This window comes from Hemibagrus wyckioides, linkage group LG27 (genome assembly GCF_019097595.1).
Source record: "Hemibagrus wyckioides isolate EC202008001 linkage group LG27, SWU_Hwy_1.0, whole genome shotgun sequence".
In the NCBI taxonomy this organism is placed as follows: domain Eukaryota; kingdom Metazoa; phylum Chordata; class Actinopteri; order Siluriformes; family Bagridae; genus Hemibagrus; species Hemibagrus wyckioides.
The window spans coordinates 19,984,386-20,009,483 of record NC_080736.1 but is presented as its reverse complement, the minus strand read 5'-3'; the positions used below and the strand labels follow the sequence as shown (position 1 = coordinate 20,009,483).

At 41.4% G+C, this 25,098-nt stretch overlaps 1 protein-coding gene across 1 annotated transcript; it reads left to right on the top strand.

The window, feature by feature from the left end:
• Window positions 1–675: 675 nt before the first annotated feature.
• On the top strand, window positions 676–23,168 carry c3b.2 (complement component c3b, tandem duplicate 2). The gene is made up of 44 exons (XM_058382429.1): window positions 676–832; window positions 1,064–1,084; window positions 1,183–1,221; window positions 1,378–1,407; window positions 1,705–1,897; window positions 2,516–2,681; window positions 2,877–2,947; window positions 7,065–7,156; window positions 7,241–7,323; window positions 8,018–8,105; window positions 8,245–8,347; window positions 8,589–8,703; window positions 9,018–9,133; window positions 9,219–9,362; window positions 10,722–10,937; window positions 11,079–11,279; window positions 11,354–11,512; window positions 11,586–11,715; window positions 11,948–12,016; window positions 12,292–12,546; window positions 13,143–13,362; window positions 13,529–13,614; window positions 13,771–13,910; window positions 14,099–14,308; window positions 15,716–15,782; window positions 16,035–16,121; window positions 16,204–16,407; window positions 16,572–16,647; window positions 16,739–16,898; window positions 17,029–17,139; window positions 17,241–17,385; window positions 17,490–17,653; window positions 18,039–18,194; window positions 18,346–18,405; window positions 18,509–18,599; window positions 20,416–20,467; window positions 20,543–20,627; window positions 20,925–21,014; window positions 21,109–21,214; window positions 21,335–21,424; window positions 21,532–21,609; window positions 21,695–21,775; window positions 21,906–22,053; window positions 22,830–23,168. The coding sequence occupies exons 1-44, from the start codon at window positions 738–740 to the stop codon at window positions 22,966–22,968; spliced, it is 5,232 nt and encodes a 1,743-aa protein (XP_058238412.1). The 5' UTR covers window positions 676–737; the 3' UTR covers window positions 22,969–23,168.
• Window positions 23,169–25,098: the final 1,930 nt, after the last annotated feature.

The window sequence follows — 25,098 nt, the reverse complement described above, 5'->3', positions numbered from 1 at the left end:
CAAACCATATATAAGCAGAAATAGGAAATTTCCTGTAGGAATCTTTTTATATTTAGTAACGCACATGAAGGTTATTATTTTGAATACTTTTTTATATATATATATATACATATATAATACACCTGCAAGGGTTCTGTGTAAAGAGCCAGTGTAGGGAATGCAGAGGTATGCAGATGTTTAAAACCTCACTTATACACACACTATATTGTTTAAAAGTTATGAAATTTGATGAGAAAATAAGAACCTTCTCTGAATGAACCAGTAAATATTTTTTCTTCAGTTTTATTGGAGATCATTCAGTTTTGGGGGTTGGGTTTAATTGTTACCTCATGTTTGTCGAGAGAGATAAGGATGATCCTGATAATCAGGTAGACAGGGCCATTTTTTAATGGAACTGAAATGAAATATAATTCTATTTTTTTTTTTTATTATTATTGTTTGCAGCTTACGTCTGTGAGTAATCACAATTACAATTCTGTGATTTTATGCTATTAGAAAAATGTTCCATTAGGTCACCGATTTCATATCAGTTTAGGAAAGTCAGTATTCTATGTATAACAGGGAATGTCCAAATTACACCCTGGGATGGATTTTCCCAGGGTGCTGACGCTTGGCAGTAAATCAATTGAAAGTTGTGAAATAGTGGGACGGCTAACAAAAAAAAAATAGACAGAATGTATTTCCCGTCAGCTTTGGTCTGATGTCGTTATACTCTTTGTAGCGGGTCAGTTGTAAGGATGCGCTCATTAACTTTGTTACTGTGCATCCTTTCTTTGTGTTACAAATTAAATGCTCAGTTTGACTCTCGTATGTTTGAGGACAGGTTTCCCCGGTAAGTTTGTTATTTGCAGCATTTCTCACAAATCTTTTATATATATTTTTTATAGCAAGAATTGTTATAGAATTTTTATATATGAAGCTGGATATTAAGCAAAAGCTTGCACTGGTAGCCAGTACAAGTGTGTATTAGTGTAAAACAAGTGTGTATTAGTATACACATGCAGTGAAGAGTGCTTTGCTAATTTATTCCTGCTTGATCTTTGCATGTGTAATTACATCACAGGCGCAGGTTTCGTCCTTGGAGGTATGTGTCTGACTTTCATCTCTGTGTGTATGTGTTGTCATTAAGAATGAACCAAAAACTTAAAACGTGTGGAAATTAACACGCGTCTCTTTCCACAGTCCATATGATCGCTATCCGTTTTTTCCTATAGATGATTTGTAAGTAGGCGGGTAATAAACTGCACCACATGAATGTTGTCTGTTAAAGACTCTTTTAATTCTGTTAAGGATTTTAATGCTTTTGTTTTATATTTTATTCATATTTATAGCACAATTGTTTATCTCAGTATGAGAGAATTTTCTCTGTGTTTGCAGAAGGGAGCCGGACTTCGACCAGACACCAAAGTGAGAAAACAGTCTTGTTCCCCTCTCAGACTACACACACACAAAATCTGAGGTGGATTTTAAAAATGTAGAACATTAATTGCACGTTCTTATCCGTATATAGTTACGATTAACATTGAGGACCGTCTGGGAAGCAGGTTCCCTCTTCAGCCTGTTTTTCGTTAATTATACTTCCATCGTAGAAGTCTAGACATTCAAGTTGATCTTAAATTCCCATTGTGTTATACAAGATACAAGCTAGCACAAAGCTGAACAGAACTGGTCAAAAGAACAAGACGTGGAGGTTTGTTTCTGCAGGTTTGCGCTGGTGACTCCTGCAGAGTTGCGAGTGGAAAATAAAGAAAACGTCCTGCTGGAGGCATTTGGACTTTCTGAGCCTGTCAGTGTTACTCTCTCAGTATATGATTTCCCATTGAAAACAAAGCAACTGTGGAAGGGAACCATTACCCTCAACTCTGATAATAACTACAGCATCCTCCAAACCATCAAGGTAAATTCAGTTTCATTTGTTAGAGGTTCGCTCACTCTGACCTGCTATTGATTAGGTGCAACCTGCTTGGCCACACCCCCTTATGTGGTCATATAATACAGGTCAAAATAGTCAGTGTGGAGTTAAAAAGATGTGTATGTAGCAGTTTGTTAGTGTGACAAACATCCATCATGAAGATTTATACAGAGAGCATTAAAGGCTGTAGTCAGAACCACTGTTGTCAAGTCCAAAACAAGGATAAGCGAGTCCAAATGAAAGAGAGACTCATTTAAGTTTAAGACTCATTCAAGAGTCATGTCCAAGTCATTACAGAAAAGTCTTAACAAACCCATCTCCAGATATCTTATTCCACATGGTTAGTATTTTTATTCCCTGTGTCACTCTGGTATTTAAGTCCCACCCAAATGGGTTAGAAATATCCAATCTAAATGAAGAATCTGTTTCAGCTCTTTGTCTTCAATATCGAGTAATTATTCTTTTGTCATATCCCACATCAACTGGCCTAGTTTAAAACACTAGACGGTGTAATTTAGATGGTTTTTAAGCATGAATTTCATAAAGCTGGCAAGTTTCTAAGGTTTTAGATCAAGACCAGTTAATTATCTTATTTCTGCACAGATTAATCCGAGTTTCTTGCGGCCAGAAGAGAAAGAGACCAAGCATGTTGAGATAGTCGCCCAATTCGGAGACTACCAGCAGGTTAAGCACATCAGTAAAGTCTCCTTTCAGTCTGGTTACATCTTCATTCAGACTGACAAACCCATCTACAACCCAGGAGACACAGGTAATACCCATAACTATTACAGAGCAAGGCCTAATTTAAACCCTGTCTCACACAGTCACTAGTGTTTTCATGTTCACTGAAGTATCCAAAATTTCATGTCTTGTCTAGTTGAAATGCTTATGACCTATTGGTTTTTTTTTAATAACATTATACTGTGAATTGTCAAATCTGACGGTCCTTTTTTCTCTTGTACAGTGCATTGCCGAGCTTTTGTTTCTAATGCCGATTTTCAGTCTTTCAGTGGCACCATTTCCGTTGAAATCCAGGTAAAATCTGTTCTTCTATAACTTAGTATCTATCTGTAGCTTGACAGTGAAACTGACTGTTGAGTAATGTATCATCAGTGGCATTAGAATTAGAATGAGGGGCAGATATTCAGCTGCTTTTGTGATTTAGCTTTATCTACTGGGTTCCTGTAGTGTTTCCTCCAAATAACGAACACGATAAACAAAAAAATACAAATACTTTTAGTTTCATGTCCAAAGACATTCTGTGGAGGTGTCTGAAAAATGGAGATTAAATCAAAGTGGATTTTAACTCTGTGTAATCATCTGATGTGATGTATAGATAGATGTTTACAGCCTGGGTTGGAAAGAAATCAGCCCCAGGGTCACTTCCTACCATTTTATATGACTGTAGGGCTTCACACTTCGAGCACACTCATGCCTGTCATCCTTACAAAAGGTTACACATTGAAATTTTATGTCATGTGAAAAGCCTGCACGTTCTTAAACTACTGTGTTGCCAAATAACTCACAAATATGAAATATAATAAACAATTTTTGTGTGTAACAGGACCAAGGGGGAAAAATCCCTCTGGAAAAAAAAACCTTTTTTGTGGAGAAATCACTGTACTTTGAATCCCTGGTCTGTTGATTTTGTCACAGGATGAACATTGAACTCAAACTCATTGCTTACTAGTAACATACATACATACTGTCAGGGGCGAGCGAGATGGGACCTATAACATTAATCCACACAAGAAACTTAAGTACAAAGTCTAAATCCAAACTCCAATAGCAGTAGCATCAGATACGGCAGGTAGAAATCCGAGTCAGAGGACAGTCCAATTATCCAGTAACTGGCAAGCAGACCAATAAAGAAGTAGCAGAAGTTCAAGTTAAAAAAACAGTCCAATACTGCAGTCACCGGCAAGCAGAGCAATGAGCAAAAATCCAACCAAGGCGCAGGCCTGGACAGGCTTGAGGCAGGATACATGAAATGTAGGATGAATGCAGTGGATTCTAGGGAGCTTGAGCTGGACGGCCACCGGGTTGAACACTTTAGAGATATGGAAAGGGCCAGTGAAGTGCAGGGCAAGTTTTTTGCAGGCTACCTTCAGGGGAAAGTCTCTGGTGAACAACCACACCTTCTAGCCGATGTGGTAAGGGGGAGCGGGACAATGCTTGCGGTTGGCCCAGCGGCTGTAACTTTTGGAGGACTTGAGTAGCACCAAGTGGGTCATTCTCCAGATGCATCGATAGCATTTGACTAGGGCCAAGGCAGACAGGATGGAGGCCTCCAGTGTCTGGGAAGAGAACAGTGGCGGCTGGTACCTGTAGGCGGATGGTAGAGTATTGTGGGCATACTCAACCCAAACCTGAGTCTTAGAGCTCTTCTGTTGAGCACAGATAGGGCAGGCTGCTACAAATTCGTGGATGTCCCTCCTCAATGATGGCCACCAGAAGTGCTGCTGGAGGACAAACAGGGTGCAAGAGGCACCTAGATGGCAGGACAGGCAGGAACCATGGCACCATTGGAGAACAGGTCGTCCGGAACAAAGAGCCTCCCTTCCAGACAGTCGTCAGGAATTGGGTCCCCAGAAACTGCTTTTTAGACCTTGCACTCGGTTTCGAGGTGTAGGGCCCGAAACACAATGGAAGAGGGGAGGATAGTTCAGAGGTGGAATTCGTCAGAGATGAGTAGCCAAGAGAGAGAGAGTTCTTGTTCTTAGAGTCTTAGAAAATTTAACTGCCCGAAAATGAGTCCCCAGCGGTTTTGGCGAGGATTTAAATGTTTGGCCATCCGGAGGTACTCCAAATTTCTATCCAAATGATGAAGAACTGCTGCTTTGTGACCTCCAGCCAGTGACGCCACTCCTGCAGGGCAAGCCTGATGATCAGGAGCTCCTGTTCTGTTCAGCCAAGGTCAGATGGCAAAAGAAGAAGGCACATGGGTGAAGTTGATTGTCTTTGGTGGCTCTTTGGGACAGCATGGCCCCCACCCCCAGGTCAGAAGTGTCTACCTCAGAACTGGTGGTGAGGTAAAGAGATTCTTAAGTTTGCTGAAAGCGTGTTCAAAGGGTGGAGGTGAGCCGGTGCAGTGGGAGCAGTGACTGAGCTGTACCCCCAGATGAACCAGTGGTAGATATTAGAGAAGCCCAGGAAGGTCTGAAGCTGCTTCCAGGTCTCGGGGCATGGCCAGTCCCTTACCGACCTTGATCCTGGCAGCATCCGTCTGTATGCTACCAGCCGAGAGGCTGAATCCCAGGAAGATGGTGCTGGTGAGGTGGAACTTACACTTCTTGGCCTTCACATACAGACAATTCTGGAGCAGACACCGGAGCAAGGGTGCTGAACATGTAAGACATCATTTAAGAGTGCCTGGTACACCATTGGTGCATTGGTGAGGCTGAATGGCATGACCAGCTACTTGTAGTGACCAGTGGGGGTGTTAAATGCTGTCTTCCATTTGTCGCCCTCCCTGATATGCATGAGGTGGTAGGCATTACACAAATCAAGCTTGGAGCTCCCTGGAGAACATTAATGGCTGATGGTAAAAGTTCTTGATGGTGATGGCATTTAGACCCTGGTAATCGATGCAGGGATGGAGGGACTTGTCCTTCTTCTCCACAAAGAAGCTGGCCCCCCACAGAGGAGGAAGATGGGCAGATGATGCCAGCAGCCAGTGATTCCTGGATGTAGGTGGTCATGACCTCCCTTTCTGGCCCTATGAGGTGGTACAGGTGCCCCCGAGGAGGTGTGGTCCTGAGCAGGAGGTCAATGGCACAGTCGTAGAGCCGCAGTGGCAGAGAGAATGCCTTGGCCATGCCTACCCCATTGTAAACAGAGGGTACAGAGACAAGTTCAGAGGGGTCCTTGTCAGCCACCGAGGTAGGTTGCTGGGGGTACATAGGAGAGGCAGTTGGCAGTGGGTTCCCCAATCCAGAACTCGGCTGTTGGTCCAGTCGATGTGGAGGTTGTGTTTGCAGAGCCAAAGGAAACCAAGCATGATGGATATTAGGGGAGACGGGATGACCAAGAAGGACAGCCACTCCTGATGATGTTAAGCAGTGGTCGCTTGCAGTGGTTTGGTGTGGTGTGAAGCATGGTGCAGGGTGTGACCGTCCAGTGCCCTAACCTGGATGGTTGAAGGCAGGGGCTCAGTCTCAATACGCAGCTGACTCTGAATCCAAGGAGTAGATGGCCGACTGTGGTAAGGCCCTGAAGGCACTACTCATGCGACACCAAGGTCTGGGACAGGGAGTCTAGGAAGGCCTGCATGCTTCTATGATCTGCTGGGTCCATAACTGGCCAAATGGTACTGTCAAAATTGTCCAACTACCAAAATGTCAATATATGCACTCACATACATTAATGTAATAATCCAAAAGAAACTTAAATACAAGTCTAATAAGTCTAAATCGGAAGCTAGCTATAAACAGGCAGTAACTCCAATAGCAGTAGCAGCAAATACGGCAGGCAGAATCCCTAGTCTGAAAAACAGTCCAATATTCCAGTAACTGGCAAGCAGAGCAATGAGGAGATAACAGAAACCCAAGCCAGAGAAACAGTCCAATAATCCAATAACATGAACAAGAGGGCTGGAGAGAACAGGCAAAATCAAAATGGGAAAACAGGTTAGGGACATAAAAGGCAAAGCAAACACAGGGAAAGACAGGATAGCTATAAGGCACACAAAGAATACTGAAGAGACCATCTGGCACAGAGCTTGTGGTGTGCTTATATAGTGCCACACGGTACAAAATGGTGGCTGACCTTGAAGTGCTTCACAAAACCTGACACATACTGTATACATATGTACCACATCACCCTTTCTGCTGAAGGGTTAACACATGCAACAAAAGGTTTTTGCAAGAAATGCCATTACTTTTTGGCACCTGATCGAAACAAGCTGCTGATAAAAAAGTAGTGAAGGCTGTGAGTTCGAATCCTAATGATCGCGGGGAATCAATAGCTAGAAGGTGGCCTTGTGCCTTGGGTGGGAGGGGTTTCACAGTGACACTCACCAGTCACGGGCATCTGTGAACTCTTGTATATGGAAGAGGGCAGATTTTCAAGCAAGACCTGAAAGGGAGTAAAGTATTTGAATCTTTTTCATTTTCTGTTCATTTAATTTTGCTGTTCATTTCTCCTGTTTCAGAATTCGGATGGAATTACAGTGCACAGCATACTGAGGGTCAGAGCAACAGACGGGGTTTATTCCAGCACTTATGGACTTTCAGACATCGTGAAGTATGTACAGAGGTTTTATTTTTATTATTATTATTTTCCCCTTTCCTTAAACTCACTCATTTTACTTTTTTTTTTTTTTTATAGAGAGGGCAAGTGGAAGGTTGTTGCCAAATTTGACCACCGGAAAGAGAACACATTTAGTGCTGATTTTGAGGTGAAAAAGTATGGTATGTATTTATATTTCTATATCATTGTCTGATGTATAAATCAGATGTCTGTGTATAAATAGAAAAATAATTAAAATCTTTGGTAGCAGACAAATATTGCACTTTTCAAAATGGTTTTGTTGGCCATTTTGGATTTCAAATTTTAAATCTCATTACAACAAATTATTATTATTATATTATAATTATTACTATGGGTGACGGGTTAAAAGGTGAAGTGCCCAGTATCCAAAGTGTGTCCTCCTGTGTGTAAATGGACATGCTTAAGTAAATCAAAGCATCTCCTAGCCCTAATTTTAACAATTCACTTCTTTTCATGCAAATTGGTTCATGCACATGTGAGTACATTCTTTAACATATTGAAGTGTTACAATCTGGCAGTGAAATTGGGCTGATTTTTCAAGATTATGTCTCAGGAATGTGCATAATTATTTAAGTACCGTAATTTTGTAGTGAGAGTAAAATATATAATTTAATTTTAATATTAAACATACAATATAAACATACATATTAAACATACAATATAATTTGTAAAATTAACATTAACAAAATTCTCCCCTCTCACTTTAATAATATGAGCTGTTTTTTGGTAGATCTCTAAGATAATTACAATTCTGTAAGTCTCCTTCATTTCGTATGTGCAATTGTTCTTATGCAAGGAGCTTCTGGGTTGATAATGTAATTTTGTCGATTCTAGTGCTACCAGCATTCAATGTGACACTAGTACCGAAAAAGGCCCACTTCAGTTTGGAAGATCAGGAATTGAACGTGGAAGTATATGCCAGGTCAGTGCCATGTTCCACTTTATTACAGACTGTGTCTTGTAGAGTTAGGTCTGATGTCTTTTAGACACACAGAATATTGGGTGTTTTGTGTTCATTCAGTGTTACTTTGTTAATATTAACATTGCACTGTGTCGCACAGATATTTGTATGACGAAGATGTAAAAGGTGTCGCGTATGTGGTGTTTGGAGTAGAAAGAAATGGAGAGAAAGTGCGACTGCCGGCCATGAAGCAAGTGAACAATGTGAGTGAAATATAGAAATCCTCTCTATGTCGCAGTAAATGGGAGACCAAATAACATGGAACAAGGAAGTCCCCAGACACAGTGTTCCCAAGCTCTGGATCTTCCAAGTCCTGATCATAATGAAATTCTAACTAGACAGATTTAACAACTCGAGAACGTTCTTGCTTTCAAAACTATTTTTGATGATGGATCCAGGCTAATGTACCTTCTCTTCAATCTAACACACTTCTGCTCCTGACAGCTGGATGGTGGGATCGCCACTCTGACCATGGCTGAGCTTAAGAGTGCCTACCCGGATATCAACAGCATTGTGGGCTCCTCCATATATGTCAAAGCTTCCGTCTTGACCAGCTCAGGTAGGACGTCTTTGTTGCAGATTCTGCATAGAATTTTAAGGTTTAAAAGGGCAGCAAAAAGACACAAAATAATGTCTAAAAATACTCAAATGTCTTAAGTATTAGTATTTGTCTCAGTATTAGTACACGTGACCCCTCATATGATGGTATTGGACCACACAAATGCATAGCATCAAATTTTTGGAATTTATCTGAATTAAATGCAAACACAGAATCGATGGATATTTTTTCGTGGAATCTATATGGTGCTGTTAACAGGGCAACACACAAGGATGGAAAGTTTCTGAAGCATGTTGATGCACTGTCCTCCTCAGGAAGCGACCTAGTGGATGCAGAGAAGACGGGCATCAAAATAGTCTTAGCACCATACGTGCTCGCCATCAAGGACACACCACGTTTTTTTAAATCAGGGCTACCATTTGAAATGACGGTAACATACATAAATAGCCTTAAATAAATAGGGAATTGGATTTGTGTTATGAATCCATTGAGATGTTTGCATTTTGGCGTCTTAGGTTACAGTTAGCCACCATGATGGCTCCCCAGCTCCAAATGTTCCTGTGAAAATCACCTTACTGCCCAGGCCGATCACAGTCCACAGCGGCACCATCAAAGTATCTCTTAACATGCCTTCTGAGCCGCAACCTATGATGCTAACAGTGAGTCAAATCTCAATTCATACAGTACCAATATTAGTAACATAAACACCAAAGGCTTTAGAGGTTCATGTCATGATCCTCCTGGTGTGTATGGAGTGTGCAGGACAGCCAGTGATTTGCCTGTTGTTTCAGTGGTCCAAGCGCCAAATGTGTGTCCCATTGTCTGTCGTCATTTCATTCTAGTTTATGATTTCACCATCCATATTATATACAAGAATATTTAAACAACTTCTTCCTGTGTCACTCCAGCTTATATATACAGTTGTGCTCAAACGTTTGCATACCTTGGCAGAATTTGCACGATGTGTACCGTACCGTAAGAAAATATGAGTGAGAAGGCAAAACAAATTCATTTTTATTTCATATGCAAGGCATAGCAGAATGGTACAATCATCAAACAAAACATGCCAATAAAGAAAATGAGGAAATAATCCATGTTCCAAGTTTGCATACCTTTCGTTCTAAATATCGTGTATTGCCCCCTTTAGCATCAATGATGGCATGCAGTCTTTTGTAATAATTGTGCATGAGGTCCTTAATTCTCTCAGGTGGTATAGCTGCCCATTCTTCTTGGCAAAATGCCTCCAGTTGCTGTAAAATCGTTTGGTTGTCTTGCGCAAACTGTACGTTGGCGCCAAACATTCAAGAATATGTAAACTTGGGTGATTTCAGTTATGATTAGGTTTTAAAAAGGAGTCAAACTGTGAAAATTAATGATTTCACGTGACCACTATCCTTAAACACGAAAAAAAATCTTTTGCATTATCAGTCATATTTTCCAATTAAAGGGCAATGTTTAACAATTTCTTTCAGGGTATGCAAACTTTTGAGCACAACTGTATGTTTTTCAAATTTGTATAATATGTCTAATTTTCCAAGTTACCAAGAAACTGGAAAGTCTGTGGGGGTTTTTTTCCTGCATCGGGATAGTTACAGCTTTACCTCTGACAGTTACACTTGGAGACTCCTTCCTTAAATAATAAACATCTTCACACACAATATTTTACCATATCAATAATTACACAAGATTTTTCTCCTTTTATTCAGACCGTCCACTATGCAAAACTCTTAATTTGAACCATATTAGAACAAGCACATTAATAGAAGCTTGTTACACTACTAGATCTTCAGTTACAGACAATAAATCAACACCTCATGGCCAGTAAATTAGCTATACAAAGGAAGTCATTAAATCATTTGGTATTTAGCTAGTATTTGAACATGCAATCTTAGGCCTGTTCACCAGCAAAGAACCTTAACCACTAAGTTAGGACATTTTAAACCACATTGGTGTGTTGAATAGCATCATCTAAACTACAACCAGACTTTTCAGACACGACTTGTAAACTGTGTTCTCAGGCAGAGACGGTAATCCCGAATTTGAAGCAGGAACTACAGACGAAGGCTGAATGGTACGTGGAATCGCACTCGCCTTTCAATGCTGAGCGGCTGAATCAGCTTTACATCACGTACGATGCAAATACGCTGAAGGCGGGAGAAACTTTAAACTTTAAAGTGCACTTGAGGACCTTCTCACAGAAAGAAAAAAGCAACCTAAAGCACATTTCCTACACTGTAAGTCACTGTTGACGGTGTTGTTATTGTTTGTAAGTAATGGAAAAATTGTGTTTGTAGAAACTCCTAGAGAGAAAGTTAACAAGATGTTTTAGTAAAGCCGGATCCATTCTCTTGCTCACCATTCCCTGCACTCAACAGGTGCTGAATAAGGGAAGGATAATTCGTGCTGGCAGAGTGAACGCTGAAGGGCATGAAGTGATAAACATTCCCCTGCTGCTGACATCAGACATGCTGCCTTTATTCCGCTTTGTGGCGTACTACGTGTTGCCGTGGCAATTTAAAGGGGAGGTGGTGGCCGATTCCGTTTCAGTGGACGTGGAGAGTCATTGTGTGGAACCAGTAAGTCAATGTGTGTTGAATGTTTGCTGTTTACGGGCGTAATGGAGGTCCCATTGACATAATCAATGTTGTAGCTCAGTGTGGAACCGGCGAGAGGTCAGATGAAGGACTCGTATTCGCCAGGCGAAAGCTTTAGCTTCCAAGTCAGGGGTGAACCTGGAGCAAAGGTCAGCATGGTCGCTGTGGACAACTCTGTTTTCCTGCTGAGAAACAGACGTCTGACGCAGAGGAATGTGAGTGCTTTCATATAAGATGCTGATGAATCACAGTTATGATTCTTACACTAATTCGGTTGTGTACTGCCAGATTTGGGACACACTCAGACAGGGGGATTTGGGCTGCTCTCCAGGCGGAGGAAAGGACAGCATGGGTGTCTTCATGGACGCAGGCTTGAATTTTCAGTCCAGCTTTCGTGTAGCCTCTGACAGTAATCAAGGTAATTTCTTTTGCACTTGATTCTTACAATGGCAGGATTTTTGATGGTGCTGTATATTCTACAGCAAAGTGAGGTTTGTAAAAGATTAGCCCAATTATATTATGGTAATTTTGTTAAATGGTTTTATGCTAAGTCTTAGAATTTTACCTAATGTAAATTTGCCTGATTCTTTTGCTAATTAAATTTACCACTAATGATAAAGTGGACTTTGAAAACTGTGTTTTCTGGTTAGCCCAACCATGCTCCTGGAAGTCCAGGAGGAAGCGTTCTGCTGAACAACTGCGTCTCAGAGCCCAGCTTGGTAAGTAGACGAAAAGGCCAAATTCCTCAGGTCTCAACAGTGAACACTGGAAAATGAAAAACATCAGAAAGATTAATATGACATAAAAAACGTAAAAACTAGCAGTAAGAGGAAACAAGGCCCAGGATGTACGTTTAAAATGCTCTTCCATTTGTTGTGGAAAATGGAAAAACAGAGCACTGAGAACATGGAGTTTACACTATGATGACTGAGGTTGATAACGTTTAACCAAATAATACTGATTTATTTGTTTTTATGTCTGTTCGTGTGATCAGAGAAATCCCATTCCGACCGGTTTCTGCAGCGCTGCTGCTCCGATGGCATGAGGGCCATTCCCATGCCGTACTCGTGCCGCCGCCGTGCTCTTTACATCACGGAGAACTGGAGCTGCGTGATGGCTTTCCTCGAGTGCTGCTCGAAGTACAGGGGTGAAGAGCTGGGCGTCGTCACCCCACCACCACCCACCACCACTCCAGAGTCACTACCCAACATTCGAATTATGGCCCGTGGTGAAACGCTTAAGCGAGAACGTAAGTTATCCACTTTAATTTTTACATTTTCTTGACGTTAATTTAGCACATAACATGACAGAGTGTCCTCTAACCGCACCTCCTGAAATGTTTTATTGTTCCTGTACCACGGTAATTTGCCAGCAATTCTTTTTTTATATTCAACATTGAACCAAACAGGGCACTCTTTATTTGCTTATAGTTGCATTAACATTTGTGAAACGTCCTGACTCGCTGACAATTCAGAAATTATAATGCAAAAACACAGCACAACATGCTCTCTGTACTGAAGATGGTAAATGGTAAACAGGAATTTAACTAAAAAGCTATCAACATTCCTGCCTTTTTCTCTGGTAACGATTTATGCTTAGATAACCTGAAACATCCGGCATGCAAGTCCAGTCCATGCAAGTTGTTATATAAGTATAAGTAACGATACAGAATTCAAACAAGCACACTGATATACACTAAGATACACTGCTGCCCTACTGTCAGAAGATGATTCGACACCTTCTGAAAAATGATTGCCGGTTTTGTGAAGAGCCTCAAGATTTTTTTTTAAACATCCATTTATCTGTAATTCTGAATTGAGTTTGGTTGCATTTCTGCCCTTTCAGGTTTTATGATGGGTTCCATGCCTCGTCCTCCGGTTTATGCCGAGCCTGCCTCCGCTAGTTTACCAAAACTCACGGTATCAAGGGTGGAAATAGAGAAGGAGTCCGATGAGGAGTACGATGATGAGGACTATGAGCTGGATGACATTTATGTTCGTACCAAGTTTTTTGAATCCTGGCTGTGGACTGACGTCAAACTACCTGAAGAACCTGGGTCAGATGGGTAAGATTGCTTTTCTGTATAATTCATCCTGGTCTTATACCTTTGGTCTTAGACACTACATTTAAATTTTTTTGTCTTATCTATCTTCAGTTATGGTCCGGTTGATACCCGCTGTTGGACAGAAACATCGCTTATATATTCAAGCCTTTCTGCTTGTTTTTTTCAGTTTGGCTGTTTTGCCCATGAATTACGTTCTCCCTGACAGCATCACTCAGTGGGGGATTCTGGGTGTTAGTACATCATCCAAGACAGGTACTTTTTTTTGGACTCCATTTCCATCTGTAGTTGTTTCTCTTCGTCCTGTAAATGTGCACTGTTCATCTAGTGGTCCAACTTTTTGTATTAGAAATCCAATGTACACGCATCAAGAGGCTAAGTATAACTTGACATTCTGAACATTTCCTGCAGGTTTCTGTGTAGCCGAGCCATTCAACATCAGAGCATGGAAGCGTTTCTTTATCGACCTTCGTCTTCCTCGGACCGCAGCCAGAAATGAGCATGTGGAAGTCAAGGCTGTGCTATACAACTACGTGAATGAGGACATGAAGGTCTTCACATCTCATGCTTTAGTGCATCATCCACCATGGTTGATTTCTATTAACAAATATCACTTTGATTCCAGACTACTTTATTATGAGCTCTGTTCATTAGGACAGACTATGAATTATTCAAGAAAATCGAATGCTCATATTTATCAGTGTTGAGTGTTACTGCAGTGTTTTGCATTTGCACACAGGTGCTGGTGGTCTTGGCTAAGACGGAGGACATGTGCAGTGTGGCGTTTACTGAGGATCATAAGCAGGAGGTGTTTGTGAAAGCTCGCTCCTCGGTGCTCATCCCCTACACCGTAATCCCACTCCGTGCAGGAGAGCTCCCCCTGCAGGTTACAGCTGTGTCACGTAGCTTCATTGGAGAGGACGCGATCCGTAAAAACCTCCACGTGGTGGTGAGGCTTGATACGGAACATGTATTCCTCTGATTAGCCAGTATTTGAAAAAAAATTATTGATTTGTAGTCAGTGTTATGTTTCAGTTGTTACCATGCAAGAAAATGTTTCTTTTATCTTACCATGTAGATCATGTACGTCATATACCCTAATCAGGCATAACATTATGACCACTGACAGGTGACGTGAATAACACTGATGATCTCCTCATCATGGCACCTGTTAGTGGGTGGGATATATCAGGAGGCAAGTGAACATTTTGTCCTCAAAGTTGATGTGTTAGAAGCAGGAAAAATGGACAAGTGTAAGGATTTGAGCGAGTTTGACGAAGGGCCAAATGGTGATGGCTAGACCACTGGATCAGAGCATCTCCAAAACTGCAGCTCTTGTGGGGTGTTCCCGGTCTGCAGAGGTCAGTATCTATCAAAAGTGGTCAAAGACAGGTCAAGTGGTTAACCGGAGACAGGGTCATGGGCGGCCAAGACTCACTGATGCACGTGGGGAGCAAAGGCTGGCCCGTGTGGTCCGATCCAATGGACGAGCTACTGTTGCTCAAATTGCTGAATGCTGGTTCTGATAGAAAGGTGTCAGAATACACAGAGCATTGCAGTTTGTTGCGTATGGGGCTGCATGCTAATGCCTGTAAACCACCAAAAGCACCAACAATGGGCACGTGAGCATCAGAAGTGGACCACAGAGCAATGGAAGAAGTTGGCCTGGTCTGATGAATCACGTTTTCTTTTACATCACATGGCTAGCCGGGTGTGTGTGCATCACTTACCTTGGGAGCACATGGCACCAGGATGCACTATGGGAAGAAGGCAAGCCGGCGAGGGCAATTTGGGCAATTTTCTGCTGGGAAAACTTGGGTCCTGGCATCCATGTGGATGTTACTTTGACACGTACCACCTACCTAAGCATTGTTGCGGACCATGTACCATGGAAATGGTATTCGCTGAAGGCTTTGGCTTCCTCTTTCCTCTTTCAGCTGGATAATGCGCCATGACACAAAGCAATAATGGATCAGGAATGGTTTGATGAGCACAACAAACAGTTTGAGGTGTTGACTTGACCTCCAAATTCCCCAGATCTCATTCCAATCGAGCATCTGTGGGATGTGCTGGACAAACAAGTCCAATCCATGGAGGCCCCACCTCGCAACTTACAGGACTTAAAGGATCTGCTGCTAACATCTTGGTGCCAGATACCACAGCACACCTTCAGGGATCTAGTGGAGTCCATGCCTCGACAGGTCAGGGCTGTCTTGGCAGCAAAAGGGGCAGGTGGTCATAATGTTATGCCTGACTGGTGTATAACAATAGTGTGTAAACAGACATAACAATTATGTTAGGTACTTTAATAGCAAGACTTTTCAGATTATTCATTATTTCACGTGTGTTGCTGTAGGTGGAGGGCATTCAGAGGATGTATGTGAGGAGTTTTGTGCTAAATCCTGCTGAGAAAGGAGACAACAGTGAGACCACTTCCTGTTTCCTTAATTTAATAATTCAATAAAATTAATATGGACTCACCAGATGTCATTTATCAATCTTCTTGTAAAGTTGAATGAGTGCCAGATGTACCAAATTTTCAGGTAACACAGATCTGTAAATGTCAATGCTGTAAAATCATGAGTACCATGAATCATAATATTCAATCTCATTTGAATGCTTCATATCCGGTTGTTAAACAAGGCCTTTGTTTAGTGTGTGTGTTTGGTCTGCAGATGGAAATCAGCTGATTAAGGTAGACAAAGCTGAACTGAGTTCGGTGGTTCCCAACTCGCTTCCAGAAACATTCGTCAACGTCAGAGGTAGAATAATAAGTTACTTCTTAGCTCGAATGACTTTGCTGATCACTTCAATTGTTTTCATTTTATTTCTGTGTGTGTTTAGGTAATTTGCTGGCTGACAGCATCGATAACTCCATCAATAAGGACTCGCTTGCGGCGCTGATCCGGATGCCCGGAGGCTGTGTGGAGCAGAACCTGGCTAGCATCACGCTGCCGCTCATTGCTACTCACTACCTGGATCGCAGCTCACAGTGGGAGAGTGTGGGTTTTCAGCGCCGAGAAGAAGCCCTGCAATACATTAAGAAAGGTACGACCAAATCCAGCAAATATCCTGAGTTAATTCTTTGCAAATTTTCTTTTTCTTTTGGTGTCTTCACGTTTCTTCAATGTTTCTACTGTACTGGCTATTAAACCCTTAATCATGAAATATTCGTGTATCACCATTATGATTGCTCTGGGTGTCTATCTCAGGTTATGAGAACCAGCTTCATTATCGCAAAACAGATGATTCATATCCACCATATCGCAATGAAGGAAGCAGCACCTGGTATTTTCACTATTTCTGCAAGATAGAAGAGATATTAGGTTTCATCATTCTACCTTTATTTCCATAATTTCTTTCTTGATCTATGTCACAGGATCACAGCGTTCGTGGTGAAGGTGTTCTCCATGGCTTTTCCGTTTATCACAGTAAATAAAGAGCACATATGTGGTCCTTTGCTCTACCTACTCAAGCATAAGCACCTCTCAACTGGAGCATTCAAGGAGGACAACCCGGTCTATGCCACCACCATGACGGTGAGAAGATTCAATGACTCGATAATGATAAACATCCTAGTTCACTATCAAGTTCAGTACTCCTCTGCATTATGTGGAGAAGAAAAGAATTGATTGCTAGTCTGACTGTCTTTGTACTGATTGTGTGTAGGGAGGTCTTCAGGGTGCTGAGTCCAGGGAAACTCTGACTGCATTTGTACTGATTGCATTGGCTGAAGCTCAGAGTGCCGTTACATGCAGTGATCCAAACATAAACGCAGACGTAACACACCCACACACTGAACTCCTTAAGTATTTACAATGTTCAGGTTTTCAATCTGTTTTCCTTACTTATGGGCTCTACTCTGTCTCTCTTCTTGGCAGGTGAAGTTCAAAGAAGCTGGAGAGTACCTGAAGGCGCGATACCAATTTCTCCATAGACCGTATTCTGTCGCAATTGTATGTTACGCCTTGGCTGTGAGCAACCAGGGCTGCTCAAAGAGTGTGTTGCTGAAATTGGCATCACCGGGTACTCAGCTGCACCTCTTAATTATGTAACATTAACAATAATTTGATGTGCAAAGAAGTAAGGCGTTGTTAAGAGGTTCATTTTTCTTTGTCTTTTAAAATCAGACCGCACACATTGGCTAGATGAAGGCAATTCCTTCTTCACATTGGAGGCAACAGGTTACGCACTGCTAGCCCTGATTAAAGGCGGCCATTTTGAGGAAGCGGCTGCTCCGTTCAAGTGGCTGAATCAGCAGCGACGGGTTGGAGGAGGATACGGATCCACACAAGTATAATTACTTTTTGTGTTTGTCTCTGAATTTTGGCAGATACATTAGAAGAGGACTCAGTCTGATCTGCTGCCTGAAACTTGCATGCAGTAAAAATTTAATATGCCCTTATGCCCTTAAAATACAATTTTTTCTAAGAGGGATTAAGTCCATCAGCACTCACATGACTTATTAACTCAACAATTTGCCTCTGCAGAGGTCAGGCTAAATTCATGGGACATTTTTCTTAGATATTAGTCTTGTGGGTATCCTGGATAACACTACTCCTGATCCTCTTTAATTTCATCCCAAGGTCTGTAGTTTTGAGTGTGCAGGTGTATAAGTGTGCATTTTCAAGTATAAATTCTCTAGTGCATGATTCTGAGCCCCCTTCCCTCTCTCCTAGTCCACCATGGTGGTACTGCAGGCTCTGTCAGAGTACCTGGTGAAGAAACCCTCTCCGTCTGACATGAACCTGCAGGTGGACCTGAGTGTTCCTGGTCGCTCGGAAATACGCTGGGCCTTCACCCAACAACTGGCCCATGTGGCACGCTCCTCTCGGGTCAGTCACGCCTAATTTGACCTATTGCTCATTCTAGCTCCTAATTAAATAATTAAATTAAGGCGATCTGAACGTGAAACTCTTTTGCACTTTCTATATAAAGGATCCAACATGTCTCCCACTCACTGTCGCACTTGATAATTTTACACAGGTCCCTCTAGATCAGGACTTTTCAGTTCTCGCCACTGGAAATGGACAAGGAATCCTAGAGGTATAAAGTACCAAACATACCCAAGATATCTGCATCCCAAGAACCTAATTATCAGCTGCATTAGGGCAGGTGATGTTTATCTTTGTCTCTCCATCCTCTGTAGGTGGTAACAGTTTACAATGAATTGCCCAATGAACATGAGAAGAGCTCCTGTGATGGCTTTGATTTGAGCGTTACCATTACTGAAAGCAACGGTACATCTTTAGTATTCTTCCACTCAATTTCTTTATATGTCCTGTGGTCAATTAGTGAATGAATAAACAGAATACTTGCTTGTTAATTTGAAGTTGAATAAGTTTTATTAATGCACTCCCTGTTGACTCCAAGCAATGCTAGTCAACTGTGGGCAAGTTACCAGTGATCATTCAATGAAGGAGCCCAATTAGGAAAAACAGGAGTGTCACTGGTAGTTTTTGTATTCCAGTTGGAATTAAACATTGTAAAGGATCCCCAGGATAAGTCTCATTAATTACCCATCATCCAAGGTTTTGTGACCTTGAAACAGTTAGTGTCCATGCCAAATCTCAGGTATAAGGGTACGTAACTAATGCATATTTCTTAAAAGGTTCAGAACTATGCAACACCTCCAGCAGAAGGGTTCATCTACCATTATTATCTCCAGGAAAATAATTCTTTATCACTTTGGCCTACAAAAGAAGTGTTTTTCTCTAGAGATCTCCTGTAGCAAGTAACCATAGCACATATCTAGGACAGGGCTGGTCACCTTGGCAGATCTCAATAGAAGGCTTATGATCACTGTAGATCTCCCAAGGGTTGGTGAAATCTCCATTATAGGATTTGTGACCAGGAAATTCTTTCTAGGGAATGCTTCTTGATCAGTTCAGATCTCTAAGTTTTTCAGAACAGGGATTCATGATGAACACTGTAGATCTTCAGAATAAAGGCTAGAGAACACGGTAGAGTCCAGGGAAAGGTTTAATACTGTAGATCTTTAGAATAAAGGCTGGAGAACTCTGTAGATGCCAGGGAAAGGTTTAATACTGTAGATCTTTAGGATAAAGGCTGGAGAACTCTGTAGATGCCAGGGAAAGGTTTAATACTGTAGATCTTTAGGATAAAGGCTGAAGAACTCTGTAGACTCCAGGGAAAGGTTTAATACTGTAGATCTTTAGAATAAGGCTGAAGAACTCTGTAGACTCCAGGGAAAGGTTTAATACTGTAGATCTTTAGAATAAGGCTGAAGAACTCTGTAGACTCCAGGGAAAGGTTTAATACTGTGGTTCTTTAGAATAAGGCTGGAGAACTCTGTAGACTCCAGGGAAAGGTTTAATACTGTGGATCTTTAGGATAAAGGCTGGAGAACTCTGTAGACGCCAGGGAAAGGTTTAATACTGTAGATCTTTAGAATAAAGGCTTGAGAACACTGCAGACTCCAGGGAAAGGTTTAATACTGTAGATCTTTAGGATAATGGCTGGAGAACTCTGTAGACGCCAGGGAAAGGTTTAATACTGTAGATCTTCAGAATAAAGGCTAGAGAACTCTGTAGACTTCAGGGAAAGGTTTAATACTGTAGATCTTTAGGATAATGGCTGGAGAACTCTGTAGATGCCAGGGAAAGGTTTAATACTGTAGATCTTCAGAATAAAGGCTAGAGAACTCTGTAGACTTCAGGGTAAGGTTTAATACTGTAGATCTTTAGGATAAAGGCTTGAGAACAGACTCCAGGGAAAGGTTTAATACTGTAGATCTTTAGGATAATGGCTGGAGAACTCTGTAGATGCCAGGGAAAGGTTTAATACTGTAGATCTTTAGGATAAAGGCTTGAGAACAGACTCCAGGGAAAGGTTTAATACTGTAGATCTTTAGAATAAAGGCTTGAGAGCACTGCAGACTCCAGGGAAAGGTTTAATACTGTAGATCTTTAGGATAATGGCTGGAGAACTCTGTAGACTCCAGGGATTTGGTTCCTACTGTAGATCTTTAAAAAGGATTGAATGTAGGCAAACTGTTTAAATTTCACTGCTCTTAATTTTCTCTACATGCCACAGAGAAGCCTCCAGCAGATGTGGAAAAGGTGTACAAACTCAACATCAATGTGAGGTAAGCCGTTCATGTATAACAGCATAATAAGAGCACCGTAGTATTAACCTAAGCGTGAACCTTTTGTCCCATCAGAGCTCTGGCTCATAAAGTGCGCATGGCAGTTCTCGACATCAGTCTGCCTACCGGCTTTGATCCGGAAACTGCAGACCTCGAGCTGGTGAGAAACTAAACAAGTTGAGGAATATCATGCCCTGCAGTTAGATAATAAATGTGTAATTCAGACAGTTGTAGACTAACACACACTCCTTACATATATTAAATGCAGCTAATCATCATAATAAAGAATTTTTTTTAGTACATTTTGTCACAGTGACAGTCATAAAACTGTCCAGATAATAAAAAGAGCTCAGAAATGCTTCAGTTAGTCAGACACAGTACATTCTTCAGATACACATAATGGGACTATGTTCTTCGAACTGCTTTAAATTTGTTTTATATGCTCTATGATCTACAGCTGACCAACGCTGTGGATCGCTATATCAACAACTTCCAAGTTGTAGATAATCTGAGCGACCGAGGATCTCTCATCATTCATCTGTTCAAGGTAACATGGAGGACTAGATGCTGCTGAGGCTCGTCTCCTTTCAGTAAAATACTGTATTAATATCATACTCCGTCTACGTGTTTCGTGTGTTCAGGTATCCGACAAAGAGGCAGACACCATCACGTTCAGGCTGAATCAAAGGTTTAAAGTGGGTCTCCTGCAACCGTCTACAGTTACTGTATACCAGTATTACAACACAGGTACACACAGTGTACTTCTGTTGTCCACTGTTTCTGTATAAATAAATCTAACGTATTTTAAATCATAGTTTACAGTAAATCTGTGATGTGATTCTGATGAAGGATGGTGTGTGTTTTCAGATAAACGTTGCAGCAGGTTTTACACTCCTCCGGAGGACAGCGAGCAGCTCAATCAGATCTGCAAAGGCAACGTGTGCCGCTGCACACAGGGTAAATTTGTGGACAGTTTGTGAGGGGAAGTCAGGAAAGGTTGTTAATATAAAAAGGAATGGACTGTGCCCACTTGTGTTGTGATCAGTTCAGCCATATTTGTGCAGGTGACTGCTGCGTGATGAAGACAGCTGCTGAGACAAACACAGAGAGGAGGAACGCTGTGTGCAGTGGAATCCACCATGGTAAGCATTACGGATTATCGTTACGCTAACCGAGCTACAGTGAACTAACATCCGTTGCGGCTCATACGCATACTCTGTTTTCCAGCCTACAAGGTCAGAGTGTTGAGCGTCAGTACAAGCCAATATGACAGATATGAGCTGGAGATCCTTAAGGTCATAAAAGAAGGTGTGGAGTTGGTGTTCATCTTAAAACATGTAGACTTCAAGATACTGTTGTTGTACAACACTGTGTTGTCTTTGTTTTTCTATTCCTTTAAATGGTGTGTGTGTGTGTGTGTGTGTGTGTGTATGCATAGGTTCTGAGGTCGGTCTAAAAGAAAAGGACACGCGAGTGTTTCTCTCTCATGCTAGCTGTAGGACGGGGCTTAATCTTCTCACCGGGCAGGACTACCTCATCATTGGCCCATCCTCTGACATCTGGCAAGCCGGCAGTGACAAGAACGGGTAACGTTAAACTCCTCTATCGTCATAGAAACAAAGATACACACTGGACTGAGCTTAGTGCTGTAAGAGGAAGGTTTTTTCATTCCTCCTCCTCACTGAGCACCTTCTTACACCTCACTGAGACAGAACACAGACCTGACACTATACTGTATGTACAAAACTGATCACTGATGAGGAGATAACTAAAGACATAAAATGGTACAGAAAGGGGAAAAAAATTTTCTTTATGGGTGTGTGTGTTTAATTAACGTACAGTGTGTGTGTGTGCTCTTCTATCTATTAGTATTGTACACTGAAACTGAACTGCACATACAGCCATCTACATAAATACAGATTCCCTTTGCTTATAAACACTTTGGTACCGTGAAGTGAAGGATTCCGAAATATATGTAGCACTCATTTATTTCATAACACAACATTCTTTCTTGCAAACTTTCTTCTCATCACTTTCCAAACGCCTTCGATTTGTTGCTCAAGTTGTTCCTGTGTGTGTGTGTGTGTGTGTGTGTGTGCGGTCTGTAACTCTGCCGTTCACTCAGAGGTCCAGCAGAGGGAGAACTTACTTTAGATATGGCTATAATGTGTCTCTAAAGGACTGCAATAAAGGGTTATACAGGACAGCTTTGCTCTTTCTGTCGCATTCACTGTCCCTTGGACTTTCACCTCTTACAGAATCGGTAGTTGACTGTTTGAAACATTGAGTTTCTGAGGTACTGTATTATTGAGTATTGCTTTCTTCCACTTGGCTTAAAATCATGTCTATTCTTTACCTACAGATACACGTACGCTCTGGGGAAGAAGACGTGGGTGGAGCACTGGCCTTCATCAGCTGAATGCACCGCTGTGGCACAAGACAAATGCACAGAGCTGGAGAAATTTACAGCAGACTTGCAGAACACTGGCTGCCAGACCTGAGAAACACCACACACACACACACACACACACACACAAGGTGGTCTGTGCTCACTACCTTAACACACACACACAGATGTTGTATATCATAAAGCACTAGTATAAGTTTAAGTGTTTATTTTACATACAAAACCTGTATCATAGTGAAACATTTCCAATACGAAAGCCACACAGCTCTAAATAAATCTTTACGTTAACAGCGAGGTTTGTCTTCCTGTTCTGTCTGACTTGGACTCAAAGACACCCTTCTGCATCGCTCTATTCCGCTCTTTAAACAGGTTAAAGATTAGTGAGGGTGCGGTGTTTACTCGCGGACAGTGTGTTGACATTAGCCAGGTTGATTTAGAACACAACCCAGACTCGGTGTCTTCCCCGGATCTATTTGTGATGAACGGCCATCTTGGATCCGCTGCCCTACTTGTCTAGGGTCAAGAGAAGGAATGTTTCTAACGCAGGAACTTTTTTAGGAACGTGCCGCGTTTCCACAAGCACCGACCTGAAACTTTGTCTCCCACATGAGCCAGCTGGAATAAATCTAACTGGCACTACTAGCTAGCAGGCTATTAATATTTACCTCATGAACTGTTTGCCGTCTTTAATGATTAAAAAAACAAAATCTGGCAAAGAGGATGGTCACATGACCATGCCGGTGTTTCTGTCTGTGGTCGACGGTGCTGAATGCATGCCACACAAGCATTTTAAAAGAAAACAGGTTTAAAAACCGCGTCAAAGCTACAAACAAAATCCACCTTAAATGACAAGGACAGAATTAAAACGAGATCATCAGTAGAACTGAAAATGCCTTCTAATTTTCATATATTACCCACAATGCCATTTTTAAACTTCCTGAGATCAGCACTGTAGGAATTTTTTAGACGCATGCTTCAGAATAACAGTAAAGAAATAAAACTTGATGATTAAGGAACATAATCAACTAATGGACGGTGTGTGGCAGAATAACTGTTACGATATTTCTGTAAGTGTTTTATTCCTCTTATACCGCAGTAATTTGCAAACGATTCAAGAATAATCTTTGAATCCGTATATATTTACATTTAATGTTGTAGAACCACCACTATTTTAGTCAGTTCCCTTGTTTTCATACAACATGCAGCTTGTCTCTTTCTGTAAGTGTTAGAAAACAGAAAACTTCATCATATCAAGAATTACACAATATTCCAGATATTAATGTTGTTGTTGTTTCGGCTGCTCCCTGTACGGGGTCGCCACAGCGGATCATTTGGTCTGCAGGTTTCGATTTTGGCACAGGTTTTACTCCAGATACCCTCTACATGCAACCCTCCTATTTAACCCAGGCTTGGAACCGGCGCTGGGTTAGCGTCCTGCCCGGGAATCCTGTAACGATGAACGCGCCGGATCCTGCCACTGGACCACCAGGAGGCTAATATTCCAGATATTAACATCACAAGAATTTTGAAGTTGTAGTCAGACATCACAATGTTCCAAACCCATTGGTTTCATTTTGTAGTTTCATGAGATGGCCAGTAGAGGGAGAGATTTCATCAAAATCGATTTGACATAAACGATTCCTCAACCATCGCCAGTTTTTTTAATAATTCGAGATTCACGTTTTAAGTTATTGCTAAGACAAAGCAAAATACACATATTACAGCTCCAGACAGGTTACAGAGCGCACACGTTTGCATGTTTTATTTAACTTTTAACGCTGCTGTAACATAAGTTATAACAGGCGCTAACTTGCTTTAAGCAAAAAGGTTATGTTCCGTTGTTTATATATATATATGTGTACCACATGCTTTTACAGGAAAATTTTAAATTACACCTTATGCCATTTTTTAAAAATTTATTTATTTATTTATTTTGTCGCCTCACTTGCTTACCTCAGTCTAGTAAGTTAACAAAGCCATTGTGGTTTAGCTCAGTTTTACCTCAGGAATTGCCTTCCTTAAAACCTTTAGTACATAAATTGTGGTTTTCTGTTGATAAAAGTCTCTAGCTAATGTGAACATAGCTATGGGGAAAATTTAGCTAGACAACCTGACTACACTAAATATCTTAATTTAATGACTAAACCCGAAGTCTTACAATTTTATGGTTATATACATACAAGGAAAGTGGAAATTAAATACCCCCCTCAGAGTGACTTGGTCA